The sequence below is a fragment of the Taurulus bubalis genome, assembly GCF_910589615.1.
Source record: "Taurulus bubalis genome assembly, chromosome: 1".
NCBI classification, from domain to species: Eukaryota; Metazoa; Chordata; class Actinopteri; order Perciformes; family Cottidae; genus Taurulus; species Taurulus bubalis.
This window is the reverse complement of record NC_136589.1, coordinates 36,723,023-36,739,524: the sequence shown is the minus strand read 5'-3', so window position 1 is coordinate 36,739,524 and position 16,502 is coordinate 36,723,023. Positions and strand designations below refer to the sequence as shown.

Genomic DNA, 16,502 nt, shown 5'->3' with positions numbered 1-16,502 from the left:
TTGCCATGGAAGTTTCCACTGCCAGCCAGGAGTGAGACTGGGCATGCAGGCAAGTCTCATGGCAGGTACATGGAATAAGGGAATAAGTGTTGAGACATATTTTTTCTTTGACTGACTCAGAGTCCAAATAAAATACAGCTGTTTTACAGACACCACTCTGGACTGCCCCCATCTTTCTCTGCCTCTCTCCGCGTTGTCACTGTTTCTCTGAACTCTGTTCTTCGGTTTCTCAACAGTGAGCTAATTGACATCGACAAAGCTGAACCACAACTGACCATAACTTCTTCTTAGTATGAGTTATTTGTCCAACTCTCACGCTGGTCAGATATATTCCAGGAGATGCTCCAGAGATATCTGCTATGTTGGTGCTGTGGCTTCAAAATAGCGTCTTTGTTGTGTCGCATCAAGACTACTGAGTCTCTGTGAGACTGTACTTCACCACAATGGTCCTTTGAGTTAAAGACGTGTATCAGCATGATGACATGCTCACAATGACATTTACATGTTCTTAATGTTTAGGTACTATGTTTACCATGTTCACATACTAGTTTAGCCTGTTAGCATGCTAATATTTGCTGTCACTAAATATGAAGTACAGCTGAGGCTGATGGGTGTCATTAGTTTGCTGGCAGTTGGCCATAAAGCAAATTATTTGATAAATTAAATGGTTGACCCAATGATGGCGCTGTTGTACATGAATGTCAGGACAAAACGCCTTTAGATGTTTTATTGGATAAGTGAAAATTATGACCTGCTGGTGGCGCTGAGTAAAATTTGGAGTAACACCACAGTCCGTTGGACATTATGAATGTTTTTAGCTAATTAAATGGTAATTTATTCATTTGTTGAGAAACAATATCGTCCCTTTGGAAGCATGCCTGAGTAGTTATAACATAACTGCTCATGGATATTTATTTTGTCTTGGTCCATAAACTATCCCGTAAATTATTATGTAAATACTAAAAACAGGCCAAAGCTGGAGCTACATGGTTTTCACTTGACAGCTATAATATGTTAGGTACAGTCTTCTTCATGTCACCTCTGCTCTTTCTACGCTTTTGTGGCATTTATGTATGTTTTGGGGATAATCTGGCTGGATTCCAGCTTGCTGATTGGGACGTCCTGGCCGCTGTACAGCTTCTTAACTCTCGACTGGCCCCCCTCTGTGTTCTGCGCCGGGCCGTTTCGCTAAACAATGTGTTTCCAGTCCGCTCATGACATGTATGTGTCAGCATGTTTATGTACTGTGGTAGTTTATGCGTAGACAGCAAGAAGTCTCAATGGCCCTTTGGATATGAAACATGACACACTAGTGAGGTACATCGTGGGGGTTTGTAGCACAAAGCCGAGGAAGCAGCACACGCAAAGAAGATTTTCTCGGATCAAAATGTTCATGACCGTTGGAATTAGCTTTGCACAGATTGTACATGATGCTTTAGATTGTCCAATTTGTATTTAGCGTGCTGGCTTATTGTCATCGGAATAGATGGAGTTCAGTCTCAGACATGTTTACTATAGTTTACCATGATTGTTTCATTACCTTACTGTTATCATCCTCTGTAGATGTAATTATGACAAAAGAAGCCATCAAATAACTACTTGTATTAATAAAGAACCCCAGTTTGGTTTTCTTTCTGGCTTCACATCATTAATGTGTGCCGCATCTCTGTTGCTTTTGCAAAATCCCTAATAGGGGAACAGTTGCTGTGAGAATGTGAGTCTGGGTGTGAAACCTGTCCCTGCCAGGTTCCACAAAAAAATGAGGGAATCGTCAATAAAACCTGATTAATAATATAAATAAAGGAGCTATGGGCTTGTTATTTGGTCCACATGTTCCTGGGACATGTGAGCCTTGTTATGTGAAGGAAAAGTTAATTAATGTTAAAAGTCAATGTTAAAACCTATCCGGAAAATATAGTCACACTATCACTAACGTCGGATGAAAATCACAGGTGCTTGTAGAAAAAAACAGTGATCGGAGCAGGAAGACACGGCCACTTTCAATAACGTCTGTGAGCTGAGAACAGAGGAAAGCTCAAGGACAATTAATGCAATTCAAACTGAAACTGGTGCAATCTCACACAACCCAACAGAAATTAACGACTCATTCAAACAGTTTTATACAAATCTATATACATCAGAATCGCCAGAGGATTTTTCTAAGATTGATGAATTTCTGTCCACTATTGAATTGCCAAAACTCGACCATGAAGACCAAAAGAATCTTGATTTGCCCTTCACTCCGAAAGAAATCGAAAAGGCCTTATGCTCTCTACAACCCAATAAATTGCCGGGAGAGGATGGCTTCCCCCCTGAATTCTACAGAGAATTTAAGGACTTACTAACCCCCCTTATATGGATGTGATTAATTTGGCATCTAAAACTCAAACCCTTCCTGAATCATTCTCCACTGCCATAATCACCGTGATTCAAAAAAAATAGGGATCCATTAAAGTGTTCCTCTTTTCGACCCATTTCATTATTGAATTCAGATTATAAATTGATTTCCAAAGCCCTGGTTTACAGGCTTGGCCAACATCTGCCAAAATGAATAAACCCAGACCAGAGTGGCTTTATTTTGAAATGCTCATCAGCCAATAACCTGTGCAGACTCTTTAATATGATCCATCTAACTCAGGGGTCAGCAACCCGCGGCTCTTTAGCCCATCTGTTGCGGCTCCCTGAGGCTTTGACAAAAAAAAAAAAGAAGACGTTTTTATTTTATTCTTTTTTTTTTTGCCCAGTGGAATAACTTTCATTGTTGGGCTGTCTTGGTTGACACGCCTTTTCAGTGTCGCATGGGGGTCGGGAACAGTGCCCATGGACTGGCAGACCGGGGTGGTGGTTCCCATCTACAAGAAGGGGGACCGGAGAGTGTGCTCAAACTATCGTGGCATCACACTGCTCAGCCTCCCGGGAAAAGCTTATGCCAGGGTGCTGGAAAGAAGGCTCCGACCGCTTGTCGAACCTCAGATTCAAGACGAGCAGTGCGGATTCCGTCCCGGTCGTGGAACAGTGGACCAGCTCTTTACCCTTGCAAGACTACTGGAGGGGTCCTGGGAGTTTGCCCAACCAGTCTACATGTGCTTTGTGGACTTGGAGAAGGCTTTCGACCGGGTCCCTCGGGGGTTTTTGTGGGGGGTGCTGCGGGAGTATGGGGTGCCGGACCCGTTGGCACGGGCTATCCGGTCTTTGTACGCCTGCAGTAGGAGCTGTGTTCGTATCCTCGGTAGTAAGTCAGAAAACGTTCCCGGTGGGTGTTGGCCTCCGCCAGGGCTGCCCTTTATCACCGGTCCTGTTCGTGACTTTCATGGACAGGATATCTAGGCGCAGCCAGGGGGTGGAGAGGATCCGGTTCGGGAGTCTCGGGATCGCCTCTCTGCTGTTCGCGGATGATGTGGTCCTGTTTGCCTCCTCGGATTGTGACCTCCAGCATTCACTGGGGCGTTTTGCAGCCGAGTGTGAAGCGGCAGGGATGAGAGTTAGCGCCTCCAAATCTGAGGCCATGGTGCTCTGCCGGAAACCGGTGGATTGCTCCCTCCAGGTGGGGACAAACTGCCTACCCCAAGCGAAGGAGTTCAAGTATCTCGGGGTCTTGTTCACGAGTGAGGGTAAGGTGGAGCGGGAGATCGACAGACGGATCGGTGCGGCTGCAGCAATAAAACAGGCGCTGTACCGGTCCGTCCTGGTGAAGAGGAGCTGAGCCGGAAGGCGAAGCTCTCCATTTACTGGTCGGTCTATGTTCCAACCCTCACCTATGGTCACGAACTCTGGGTCGTGACCGAAAGAACGAGATCTCGAATACAAGCGGCCGAAATGAGCTTCCTCCGCAGGGTGGCCGGGCTCATCCTTAGAGATAGGGTAAGGAGCTCGGACATCAGGAGGGAGCTTGGAGTCGAGTCGCTGCTCCTTCGTGTCGAAAGGAGTCAGCTGAGGTGGTTCGGGCATCTAGTCAGGATGCCTCCTGGACGCCTCCCATTAGAGGTTTTCCAGGCACGTCCAACTGGTAGGAGACCCCGGGGAAGACCGAGGACACGCTGGAGGGATTATATCTCCCGGCTGGCCTTGGAACGCCTCGGGATCCCCCAGAATGAGCTGGAAAGTGTTGCGGGTGAGAGGGAAGCCTGGGTCGGCCTGCTGAACCTGCTGCCACCGCGACTCGACCCCGGATAAGCGGCTGATAATGGATGGATGGATGGATGGATGGATGGAATAACTTTCAAAGGGAATTCCTCTTAGCTTGAAGTTTTAGATAATATTGGGTCACTATAAATTAAAATAAATGTTTAAATATTTCTTTAACTAAAATGTGCGTCACATCCTGTCACGTAGCTGTCAAGCCTCTTTCCCTGCAGGTGGCTACTCGTGATTCAGAGCCCTGCCCTTGCTAAACTATCAACGGATAAATAAATAACAAAGAAAAGTCACGGAGGAAAGTGGAGCGTTTAATTCTGCGTGGACGTATTAATTTGCTTTCACTGCCAACGATGCTGCTGACCTGTCTGCTTGATATTTGGCGAGAAATTAGCAAAAAACTAAAAATGTAATGTTGAAAGACTCTTCCAGAACAAGCATCTGCTGAAAGGTGTCAAGCTGCAGAAGAGCGATTCCTCAACTGCTGCAGCAAACTGAGCAAAGTAAATATACTTTTAGGAAGCTGATCAAGTCTCCAGACTCAACTACTGCTGCTGGTTCTGTGGCAGCTCATGAGACACTGAGGCGTCCGCTAGTAAAAACGGATCCGTCCTCCTCCGTTTGCGGAGCTCACGTAGCAAAAGATATGCGTTTAAAATGTTAAACTCACGTGAAGACAGGGATTGAACCTGCTACCTTATGATTACAGGGCGAACACTCTACCACATGAACCACATTTATAGACAGTATTCAAGGTTTGCATAGGCAATCGCACCTCCTCGACCCTCACCCTGAACACTGGCGTTCCACAGGACTGTGTGCTCTCCTCTACTCCCTGTCCACCTATGACTGCACGCCTGTACGTGGTTCCAATACCATCATCAAGTTTGCAGATGACATAACGGTGGTGGGCCTCATCAAAAACAATAATGAGTCGGCCTACAGAGAGGAGGTCCGGCACCTGGCGGCGGGGTGCGCCAACAACAACCTGACCCTCAACACCAAAAAGACCAAAGAGCTCATCATGGACTTCAGGAAGACAAAGCGCTACACACACTCCCTCATCCATATCAATGGAACGGAGGTTGAGCGTGTCTCCAGCTTCAGGTTCCTGGGTGTCCACATCTCAGAGGACCTCTCTTGGACCTTCAACACCTCAACCCTGGTCAAAAAGGCACACCAGCGTCTCTTCTTCCTGAGGAGACTGAAGAAGATCCTCATGTCTCCTCTGATCCTGGTGAACTTCTACCGCTGCACCATCGAGAGCATCCTTACTAACTGCATCACAGTCTGGTATGGCAACTGCTCTGTCTCAGACCGGAAAGCACTGCAGAGGGTGGTGAAAACCGCCCAACGCATCACCGGTACTCCACTCCCTGCCATCGAGACCATCCACCTCAAGCGCTGCCTGCGGAGAGCGCACAGTATTGTCAGGGACACCACTCACCCCAGCCATGGACTGTTTGCCCTCCTCCCCTCTGGGAGGCGCTATAAAAACCTCCGTTCCAGGACCAGCAGGCTCAGGAACAGTTTCTTCCACTCAGCTGTCAACACCCTTAACTCTGCATCACGGTGACAGCCCCCATCACCACTACCAACCCCTCTCCCACACTAGCACCATACATATACGTACATTTGTACGTATATGTATGGATAGAATATATATATATATATTTATACTGTCTTCATTATATTATCCAAGACATTGCGCTGCACCTTAACTGCTTCTCTTTTGCACTCTCGACAGATGCAAACTCCATTTCGTTGTCATAGTACTTGTACTATGTGCAATGACAATAAAGTTGAATCTGAATCTAAAGTTGAATCTGAATAAAGAACTCTGGCCAGATTTGTGCCAGAACAGTTTGTCAGCAACGGTTAATGCCCGGTACAGACTTGTGCATTATAATTTTCTTCATCAACTGTACCTCACTCCACAGAAGCAACATAAATCCAAACCTGAGTTGTCAGAAATGTGTTTCAGATGTGGTAGAGAGGTTGGCTCCTTCCTACACTGTACCTGGCTTTGCACAAAGGTGAGGTCCTTTTGGTATGACTTTTGTAATGCCTTAACTAAGATCACAGGTGTTACCTTTCCATTGGATCCTGAGCTATGTTTACTGGGAAACTTCACAACTTTCAACGGGTCTTTAATGAAGCTCCAAATTAAATTTGCAGAAATTGCTCTATGTGTGGCCAGGAAATGTATAGCAATGACTTGGAAGTCTGATTCCCCCACTCTCATCGACCTTTTATTTATTTTTATTTTCATTTGGGTGGGGGGAATTATCTATTTACTTTATTTATTTAGTTTGTTTTATTTCATCTACTTGTGTATTTTTTTGTAATTTTCTGTAATGTTTAATGTAGTGTGCTCTGCATGTTCTTTTGCAGTGTGAAAATATTTAGAAAAATAAAATATTCAAAAAAAAGAATGTCTGTGAGCAGCATTTGTGAACAACAATCGCTCGGGTGAAAATCCAACGTTAGTGTTCTAGGGTTAAAGGCAAAGTCCTGACAGTTAAGGCTCTTTCATCTTTGGTTGTGATTTTACCATCACACACAAACTTTTCCCATGATGACCAAATAGCTTGAACCTCAATGTTCCAAGTCAGAATCCATACGGCATTTCCATTGCTGCCCCGTCACCACGGAGTCAGAATTGCACTCCTAAAAAATGGCAGATTCACAACAGAACGTTTTCTAAATTGATGCAGCAGAACCATCTTTTTTTTATTCCAAGCATTTTTCTTGAAGATCAAAATGAGTTCAGTTATCAACACAATCTGAGACTACAGACTGATGACAGAAACGGTCATGTCACGGTCATGCATTTAAGATTTGTGTTTTATGATACAATCTGAATTACAGTGTAATAATAAAGGTATGTGAGGACATTGTACTGAGAAGAATCTGTTGTTTTATGTTAGTAGTGAGGGTTTTGTAGAAAAGTTAATTATTGAAGCATGTAGATTGGCAATAATCTGGGTGAAAGGGTTTTGACTGTGAGAAAGTATTTGAAATTCAGTGACCCTGAAAGAGACACACACGATACTGCCACCATGTTCAAACTCTAATGAACACAGAAATACCCCCACCGCTTTGCTCTTGACCCAGAACCTGCAGACGGTCAGCTGCTTGTTTATATGGTTTGATGTTGTCCTTTAGCATGTGGTCAGGACCAGTGTGTGTGGGGGTTCTCCACACTGGCTCCCAACATGAGGCTCTCAGCACACATAAGGACAACAGCGGCCTGCATATCCATATCTGGGTCCAAGGCTGGGCCCCTTTGAGGTGGTCAGACGTGATATTTGCACAGATGTGTGGGTCCAGTACCCCTCTGGTGGTCTGGGCCCACCTCTGACTGGGAACCTCTTGTGGCTACACATTCAGTCCCATCACGGGTGACATGACTTAAAGGGACAGAGACAGGCCTCTGATACTCTAAAGTCACCTTTTGTAGCTTCTCCCAGTGGAATCAATTGACTTACCCAAAATGCCAAGGGCCATGTTTTGTGTTTGAAATCAATGCAAAATGGGGCACAAGCAGTCAAGCGATCAGATGGGTTGTAATCAAACCGCCAGATTGCCCCCACAAAAAACATTATTTGCTTCCAAATTTAGTGTTATTTCGGTAAAGATGTCCTCGGAGTGAGGTGAACAGCATTACCATGGTTTTGCACTTGGCGGCTCACGTTACGTAGACTTGGAAAAGGGAGCGCTGAGCCGCTGAGCAGAGGAGTATTCAGTTGGTTGCAATCTGCACCCACATCGCAGGATGCCACCAAATCCCACTCACTGTCCCTTTAAGATAAGTAATACAATAAAAGTGTGTTTTAAACCATTTTGTTTTTGCTAACTCTGTTTATTTCACAACCTTCCTGTCTGAAAAAGTGTTCCATGTTTCCAGAAATTGTCTCTTCTTCTATAATCTGATTTGAGATCTACACAAAGCTGTGTATTGCCTGTTGTGAAGCACCAGCTGCCCTCTCACTCCGCTTGCCAGAGGCTACATGGTCAGTTCTAATGAAGTCACGTAAACATCCTGCCTATAGTATAATGTTTAGCATTGTATCACATGGTGTTGGTTGTTCTCAGGACATAGGTGTTAAGCGAGTGAACATCTGTGACATAAATGCCCAGAGATTTCACTGCACTTTGGTTTTAGGTTGGATGGCAACGAGGAATGACACAGAAAGTGGAATGAAACTGTTTGGTCTCGGCTTCTCGGTCGTATGGTGAACACATGTGAAGTGTTTTTAAAGTTTCATATTGAGTCATTTATTCATGAGGGCAAATGTTTTCAATTGATACTTGGCTGAAGAAAGTCACAGCGTGTCCCACTTTGGACACGCAGTACTAAACTTAGTTATGAAATGAAAAACAATATCCCATTTTTGAATGAAAACCTTTGGTTTGTTTTCATTAACTCCACGCTGCACAACATTTGAGTTACTACTGCTCAGACATACTGAATACTGCGCATCGGTTTGTGAGTCAAATTCTGTCGTATGTTGCAGGAATTCAGGAGGGTACGGAGTGCACCAAGTGCAAAAGTGACTGGGCGCTGAGGGCAGCTATTGCACTGCTCTATGTGCTCTGTGCCCTGCTCACCATAGCAGTGGCCATCCTCGGATACAAAGGTAAGTCCAAACTAAACCCAACTGTGTTTTTCATGTTTCTGCTACAACTCTTGACCTCCTCAGTGCAGATTGTAAAGCTGTGGTCACATGACACAAATCCAACTACTGACTGACGAACAATTACAGTGCGTTTCAGAGTCACAGTCTTTAGATTCACCTATTAACCAATGGTTAAATGCTGCACAATTAAGACATCAATGTGGGATTAGATATCCTATTGTATACACATCCTCTGTTTTGTTTAGCCTAATGTTGGACAGATTGCCCTGAATGTTTATACATACAAGGTCCCCAGAGGATGTATCTTACTGACTGGTGATTGTTTTGGTGACGGTCTCGTCTCTTTTGATTTAAAAAGATAATTGCATCAAAAGTCCAATTTCAGAGCCACCTGGTAAAATTATCAATCCAAGTCTTGCTGTTTTTATTTCAGCATAGAGAGATATATGTTTGTAGACAATTTCCCAAACATATACAGTAAATGAATTATCAAAATGTAAATATATTTTTAGCAGATTTTCCCTTTACTTCCCCATCCTCTGCCCCCCATGTGCAATCTTTCTCTAACTTTGTCTTTCTTTCTGAGATGTGATGAAAGTCAAAGGGTCGTATCAATGCCACAGAATGGAAAACTAATTCCAAACAAGTCAGAGAGTCCAGTCTAATATTTACCACTTGAAGAGACTCCGTTCACAGATCACATTGTTTAGTTTCAACTGAATTGATATCTTTTGGAGATTGACCAGACCTCCAGATTGGAGAAACAGTTGTTGTACAACATTGTCCTTACTTTCAACCGGTTTTTTTTGACGTTTCTCCCTGTTTGAAGCAGGGCATTGATGTTGAATAGAAACAGAAAGGAATTCCAGAGATCTCAGGCTCCATCAATATGGAATGTCTCACAAATCTGTGGCCCCAATCTATCATAGAAAACAGCTAAATTCATCAAAACCCACCTGTCCCACTGGCGCCCTGACCTGGACAGACACCACGGGGTATTCATCCAGCGAGGAATGATTTTCATCAAAATATTTTTGAGAAATTAAGATCTAAATCTGAATCGTGCCCTATAAGTGCTGTCAGGATTGTTTTAGGTTACCCGCGTTGGGTCTCTGTTTGCGTGAACTCATGTGATTTTGGCGGTTTGGCTCTAATGTCTACCAGATGGCCATGCAGCGACGGCCCTGGCTTAACAACCCAGAGATTTTATGGCTTGGTAGCAATTTGTTGTCTCATGAACCACAGGTTGACTTACAAAAGACTACAAGTGTCCAAATTAGTTTGTATGAAAACCAGTGAAGGCTGGTTTCTGTGTGTTGCATTGTTTCCCTTCCGCACTCTTTAAACTGCACATGCAGTAGTGTACCAGCAAACATAAATACAGCTTTCTTACTTTTACTAATCAACATCTTCGCTGCTGAGTTAGTGAGTTTGTGCTCCTGCAGCATTGATCAGCATTAATCTGCTGGGCCTCATGTTGGGTAACTAAGTATAGCTCATAACCTCACAATAGGCAGCCAATAAGCCTTACTCAAATTAGCAACCTTATATAACTCAATAATGCTTTTCCAATACATGACTGTGGAGTAGATATACATCACTGTTCTCAGGGGCAGGTCGTAAGTAGTAATCTTAAATGAATGTTAAGGGCAACAAATACAGTATTTGTTACTCTTGAAAATGATAAATAAATTAGCATTTTCAAGGTACAGAGAAAGAGAACAACAGCTCTTTAAAACTGGGACCATTTGTTTTGTTTTTGTCCCAAGTGCATGTTATTGTTTCGTGTTTTTGTCACTTCTGGAATGATAACAGTGAAAGCCAGGGATGTTTTCCAGTGCAGTTTTTAGGCGCCCACATACCGAGAGAAAAACAAGCTATTGAGGAGAGGAGATGGACTGCAGATTCATCTCCTTGCAGATGTGAGGTAGACAGAGAAAGTGGAACCAGAGTCAGCGTGGCCTAGTGTGGTTTTAATCATGTGTTTGACATTGCTTATGCTCTTGAAGTTGAATTTCTGAATGAACTCTGAACATTTTGTATTGATCAACAGATACAGAGTTGCCCGGTTACAAAAAACGTAGGAAACTCCATGTGGTTCAATGTCTTTCGTTTGAGTTTCCAGTTATTTACAGGAGAGAAATGAAGACAGCAGCACCCTCTGCTGTTCACAATCAGTTCAGATATGATGTGATATTTATGTAAAAGCGGAGGAAGAAGTATCTATCTATCTGTCTATCTATCTATCCATCTATCTGTGATTACAATATTCACTACCGTAAATATCTATTTATACCTTCTCATTCCTCTTTTGTCAGTGGTCCAGAGAATGGACAATGTCACAGAGGGCATGCAGAATTATGGAGGCAAGATCAATGCTGTGGAGACAGACTTAAAGAAACTAGGTAAGTCTCATAACCATAAGACTAGATTATTTTCTTTTTAACCAACGATAGCTGGGAACACAATTTGAAATGCAAGAAGGTGCTTTTTGACTTGGACATTTTACCATATTTTAGTTTTCTTTATTGAACATATTTTTGTGTGTGTCACCTTTTCAGATGATCAGACAGGAGAGAAGTCAGTTAATGCCACAGGTGACATCAAGACCTTCAAGTCCGATCTGGAGGCACTACAGAACCAACTAAACGATATTGCCCTCAGAGCAACCAGAAACAGGGATTTGCTGGACGGGCTTCAGATCACAGGCGATGACATGCAGAACGGCCACGTCTCCCTGCAGAGTTTCATGCAAGGCAACGAGGCCTCATTGCGTGGGGTCAACCAGACCTTGGCCTCCTACAGTGGCATGATTGACGACCTCCAGACAGGCACTGCACGGCTCCAGTCAGAGATACAGGGCCAGGTCAAAGTGCAGAGTCAGACCCAGGTTAGTGTCAGTGCACTAAACATCACCCAATCCCAGCAGCGCAATCTGCTCAGCACGCTGCAGAAGACGGTGGAAGGTGCAGGCCAGGCGGTGCAGAAATTGAAAAATGACTATCAGGGTCTGCAGCAGACGGCCAGACAGACCCGGGCTGACACTGAGTGGCTGAAGGAAAAGGTCCAGAACCTCCAGGTTTTAGCAGCCAATAACTCAGCCCTGGCCCGTTCCAATGGAGAAGCTCTGGATGACTTGGGGGCTCAGCTCAGCACACTGGCCAGCCAGATCCAGAACACCTCCGCTCTCAATGAGGACCATGGCCAGAGCCTGCATGAGCTGATGGACCACCAGAGAGACCACGATAACACCACCTCATCTAAGTTTGATAAGATGGAATCAAGGCTAGACAGACATGAGAATGACATGGACCGCGTAACTGGAAACGTGAGCTTCGCCTCGCAGCTCCTAAGTGCGATCAGCTCCGACCTGAATGGCCTGAGGTCGTGCGCTGAGACAGTGATGCGACATTCAGACCTGTTACTGGGGCTGAATGATAGTGTGACGGAGGCCAAGGCAGATAGCAAAGAGCTAAGCACACAGCAAGATGAGCTGGCGGGCAGGCTGGACCAAGAGGTCAGCAACCTCGCCGTGGTGATGGAGGAGATGAAGCTGGTGGACAGCAAGCACTCACAGCTCATCACCAACTTCACCATCTTGCAGGGTAAGAATACAAGATGTACTTGGTGCGTAAGATGAACACCTGTTTTTAAAAACAATAAATAATACATTCAGAGTATCACACGTCATCTGGTAAACTCCTCCAAATGTTGGCTCTACGCAATGAAAGGATTCAGATCTTAAAGAACCATAACGACTAAGTTACGGATAACACCTATATCCGGTCTCGAGTACACTAATACTATCAGCAAAATAATGGTGAACTAAAAATACCAAAGTAGATCTTTTTGAAACATGTTAAAACCTCAATACATTCGGACACTCATCTGCTGTTGTTGTGTTTCAGGTCCACCAGGTCCAAGGGGCCTCAGGGGGGATAAGGGTCCACAGGGAACAGTGGGCCAGTCAGGACAAAAGGGTGATAAGGGAGATAAAGGGATGCCTGGGTTGGTGGGTCCAAAAGGAGAGAAAGGTACTGCTGGACCACCAGGTGTGGCGGGTCCAAAGGGTCCTGTCGGGCCTCGGGGTATTCCAGGGGTTAAAGGATCGAGAGGGTCTGGAGGTCGACCTGGAAACTCTGGTGAAAAAGGTGACCCTGGGGCTCCGGGGATTCCTGGTAGGGATGGACTGTCAGGGTTGCCAGGACCACAAGGGCCACAGGGGCCCAGAGGAACCGCAGGACCTGCAGGGCTCGATGGGCTTCGTGGGCCTGTTGGACCCATCGGCCCTCCTGGTCCTCCAGGGCTACCAGGACTACTTGCGCCTGCACCTCCACTTTCAAAGCCGCCTCAGCCCACTCGGCCTGCTCAGCCCGCTAAGATCCCTGAAACCCCCAAACCACCTCAACCCCCCAAACCACCCCAACCTCCCAAACCACCCCAGCCCCCCAAACCACCTCAACCTCCCAAACCACCTCAACCCCCCAAAACAGGAGAGGAACCAGAAGGCTCCGTGTCCCGGCAGATCCAGCCCTCTGTCGCCACTGCTCCAGCGCCTGGTGAGTTAAATGATTACGTTAAGGTGGCCCATTCTTTGTACATTTTTACAAATTCTGATTCAACATAACATGTGATTTTACTTTTAATTTGTCATATTCTGTAAATAATTAACTCCAGGTTGCCCAGCTGAGTTCAGAAAGTTTGGAGAAAGCTGCTATTACTTCTCTTCTGGTGCTCAGAGGCTCAACTTTGACGAGTCCAACCAGTTTTGTACTAACGTGTCATCTCTAATGCTCATTATCAACAACAATGAGGAACAGGTAAACTAGATACGACCCCGATAGTTACTAGTTTACTTTCATAAAACCTCATTTTAAATTTGCAGACTAGTTTTCCTCTCAAACATCTTTTTCTCCTTTATCCATAGGAATTTGTGAGAGATGCAATTGCAGGAAAAGGCTATTTCTGGCTGGGTCTTACTGACAGGGGGGAGGAAAATGTATGGAAATGGGTAGATGGAACTTTGCCTGTTTTCAAGTGAGTAAACCTACACAATTGGTTTGACAAATAATTATGGATCTGTTATTAAGCAGATGAAATTAATGTGTTTTTGTGATTTCTGACTTGATTCCTGGCTTCAATCTGTTCCAAAACAATGGGCCTCTATGAATGCTACTAACAAACACCTTGTATGAAGCTTTACTACATATTATTCATGTTGTTGCTCTTAGGAAGTGGAAGCCCGGCCAGCCTGATAACTGGACCCATGGCCACGAAAACGGCGAGGACTGTGCTGGCCTTATCCATAATGCCAACTGGAATGATTTCTACTGCACTGACCGCATCGGTTTCGTCTGTGAACGTGCCTCTGATGGTCGGTCCCTTCTTTAAATGAGACATTTTTGACAAATCCTATTTATGTGTATTTGTGCGTGAATATGTTCTAAAGTATTGCGGTGGCAATATTCTATATTTTTCCTACGACCAACATATCCCATGTAAAGTTCACAATCAACAATGTGTTAGTTTGCCCCATTAATTTCTGAATATATCCTGAAGCCAGCTGAGCTCTATAGTTCTTAGCAAATTATACTGACACGTAAATGTAAATTATGAAACTTTCCATGCCCTTAGGCCTGAAGTTTGTCTGCATCATTATATGGTACAACGTGTGTACTTCATCATTATAATGAGTTTGCAGATGCTCATATTTAGTTAATATATACAGCCTGTAAGCACGCCATAAAGATGTTAAAATGTACTTTATGTGTTCTCTTCACAGTGGAGGTTCCAGTTTTATAGCATCCAGCGAAGACAGTGTGAGCTGTCTCTGGGAGAATGGTGAAGAGACTGAAGTTGAGGTTGAAGATGCGAAGATAATGAAGGACATGAGGAAGAGCTCTAGATGACTAGAGGACTCTGATAAGTCCAGCTCAGTCAAGCATCACTGAGACTTGGACAGGTTTTTGTCTTAAAGGCACTTTACAAGTATGCCGCAAAAGACATGCACAGACCCAGCCCACTCTTCCATTGATTTGGTATTTGTACTGAAGGAAACATTTATTTAGGCTCTACTAAGTCAGCCGGCGTTGTACAGGTGTATCTGTAAATACTATTTCACAAAAGATACATTGTTGGTTGGGATTGAATTTCATATTGTTGTATTTCTTGGCTGCCTTCTCATTCTTTACTCTTTCAAAAATATATATTTTAGAGGATTGTATTGTTAATAAAGTGAAACTATTTTTATACGGTCAAATACTTACAAATACGCAACTGTGATTAGAAATAAGCTCCCGGGAAAATGAATCACTCACCACCAGCAAATGACTGCAAATTCCGATAATAAATACAAAATAATGATATTTTATTTCACCTTTCTACAAATGTATTTTTTTTTTGAGAATAGATGCTCAATGTTAGCACTGCTGCTGTTTTATGAAGAACAGTATTTCTTAGATGTTAAACTGCTAGTATGATTTGCATTTTTTTGTTTTTTTGTAACATAGCCATCATATGCTGATTTAGTCATTCTGCCAAATACAATATGTGAAATATGTTACATGTTTATAATTTGCATAATCAGTTGTTATTGTTGTATGATCAACCTCAATTCATATAATGCTGAGGACTGAGTGGCATTTTGTAATCTGCTCAAGGCCCATTATGCCTTAATGAAATTACCAAGTTCCTATGGATCACAATTAAATGGTAAATAAACTGTGTGTGGAGTCAGTGCTGTTTGTCCTATGAAATATGGTAACAAATGCATTTGGATGTTATGGCACAAAAAGCCATTTATTTGTTTAATACATGTTTACAAAAGCTAAACAAGAAAGGCAACGCCTAATTGATACATTACTTATATCAGACTCATGCACATCTGCTTACTTTTATTGATTTGTAATTTTTTTTTATAATATATGTATTTTTTACAAAACCAATCACCAACAATCAGACGTAGGGGAATAATCCCGGGATCGGGAATCGAACCCAAGTCACTCTTGCTGGGAGGTGACAGTGCTATAGCCACCTTTTTTGATTATATATCTAATATCTAATAATATTGTGATAATATAATGAACTTATTCTTTAGATTTGTGGAAGTTATGGAATAGCAGTACATAAACGTAGAGCTATTAATCAGTGGTGGAATAATATGTGCTTAATTACGCACACACACACACACACATGTATATATATATATATATATATATATATATATATATATATATATATATATATTTATATATATATATATATTCTCTGCTGGCCTTAACAGAATCACAAAGTTATAGCTATTTTATAACTACACAGCGAACAGCTGATCCACTGAAGGCCCAGGTAGAAAATCCATGGCCCGCCACTGATATATATATACACATCTATATATATATATATATATATATATATATATATATATATATATATATATATATATATATATATATATACACACACACACACACATCTATATATATATATATATATATATATATATATATGTGCAAACATGTTCAACAACATACAAATAGTGCAAAGAAATAAACATTGAAGAGATGCAGTGGGGTTATCTCCAGTATATAAACATTGAACAAAAAGTTCATAACAATGCTTCTTGGCAATACATTGTATACCGTTGGAAAAGCCGGTTTATTTCCCTTTTATGCATTTGTAAGGTATTTAATTAACTACTGACTGATAACTAATTATTTGTAAAGGATC

The 16,502-nt window shown here is 43.1% G+C and overlaps 1 protein-coding gene across 1 annotated transcript in view; it reads left to right on the top strand.

Moving 5' to 3' along the window:
• Positions 1-15,494, top strand: part of colec12 (collectin sub-family member 12) — a gene marked incomplete at its 5' end in the record, with an annotated part of 31,936 nt that extends 16,442 nt beyond the window's left edge. Inside the window, 8 exons of the mRNA XM_079237557.1 lie at positions 8,655-8,777; positions 11,096-11,182; positions 11,339-12,382; positions 12,686-13,336; positions 13,455-13,597; positions 13,705-13,814; positions 14,009-14,151; positions 14,560-15,494. Of these exons, the coding sequence (XP_079093683.1) occupies positions 8,655-8,777; positions 11,096-11,182; positions 11,339-12,382; positions 12,686-13,336; positions 13,455-13,597; positions 13,705-13,814; positions 14,009-14,151; positions 14,560-14,579 (2,321 nt within the window). The 3' untranslated portion in view covers positions 14,580-15,494. The remainder of the gene's footprint in view (positions 1-8,654; positions 8,778-11,095; positions 11,183-11,338; positions 12,383-12,685; positions 13,337-13,454; positions 13,598-13,704; positions 13,815-14,008; positions 14,152-14,559) is intronic.
• Positions 15,495-16,502: the final 1,008 nt, after the last annotated feature.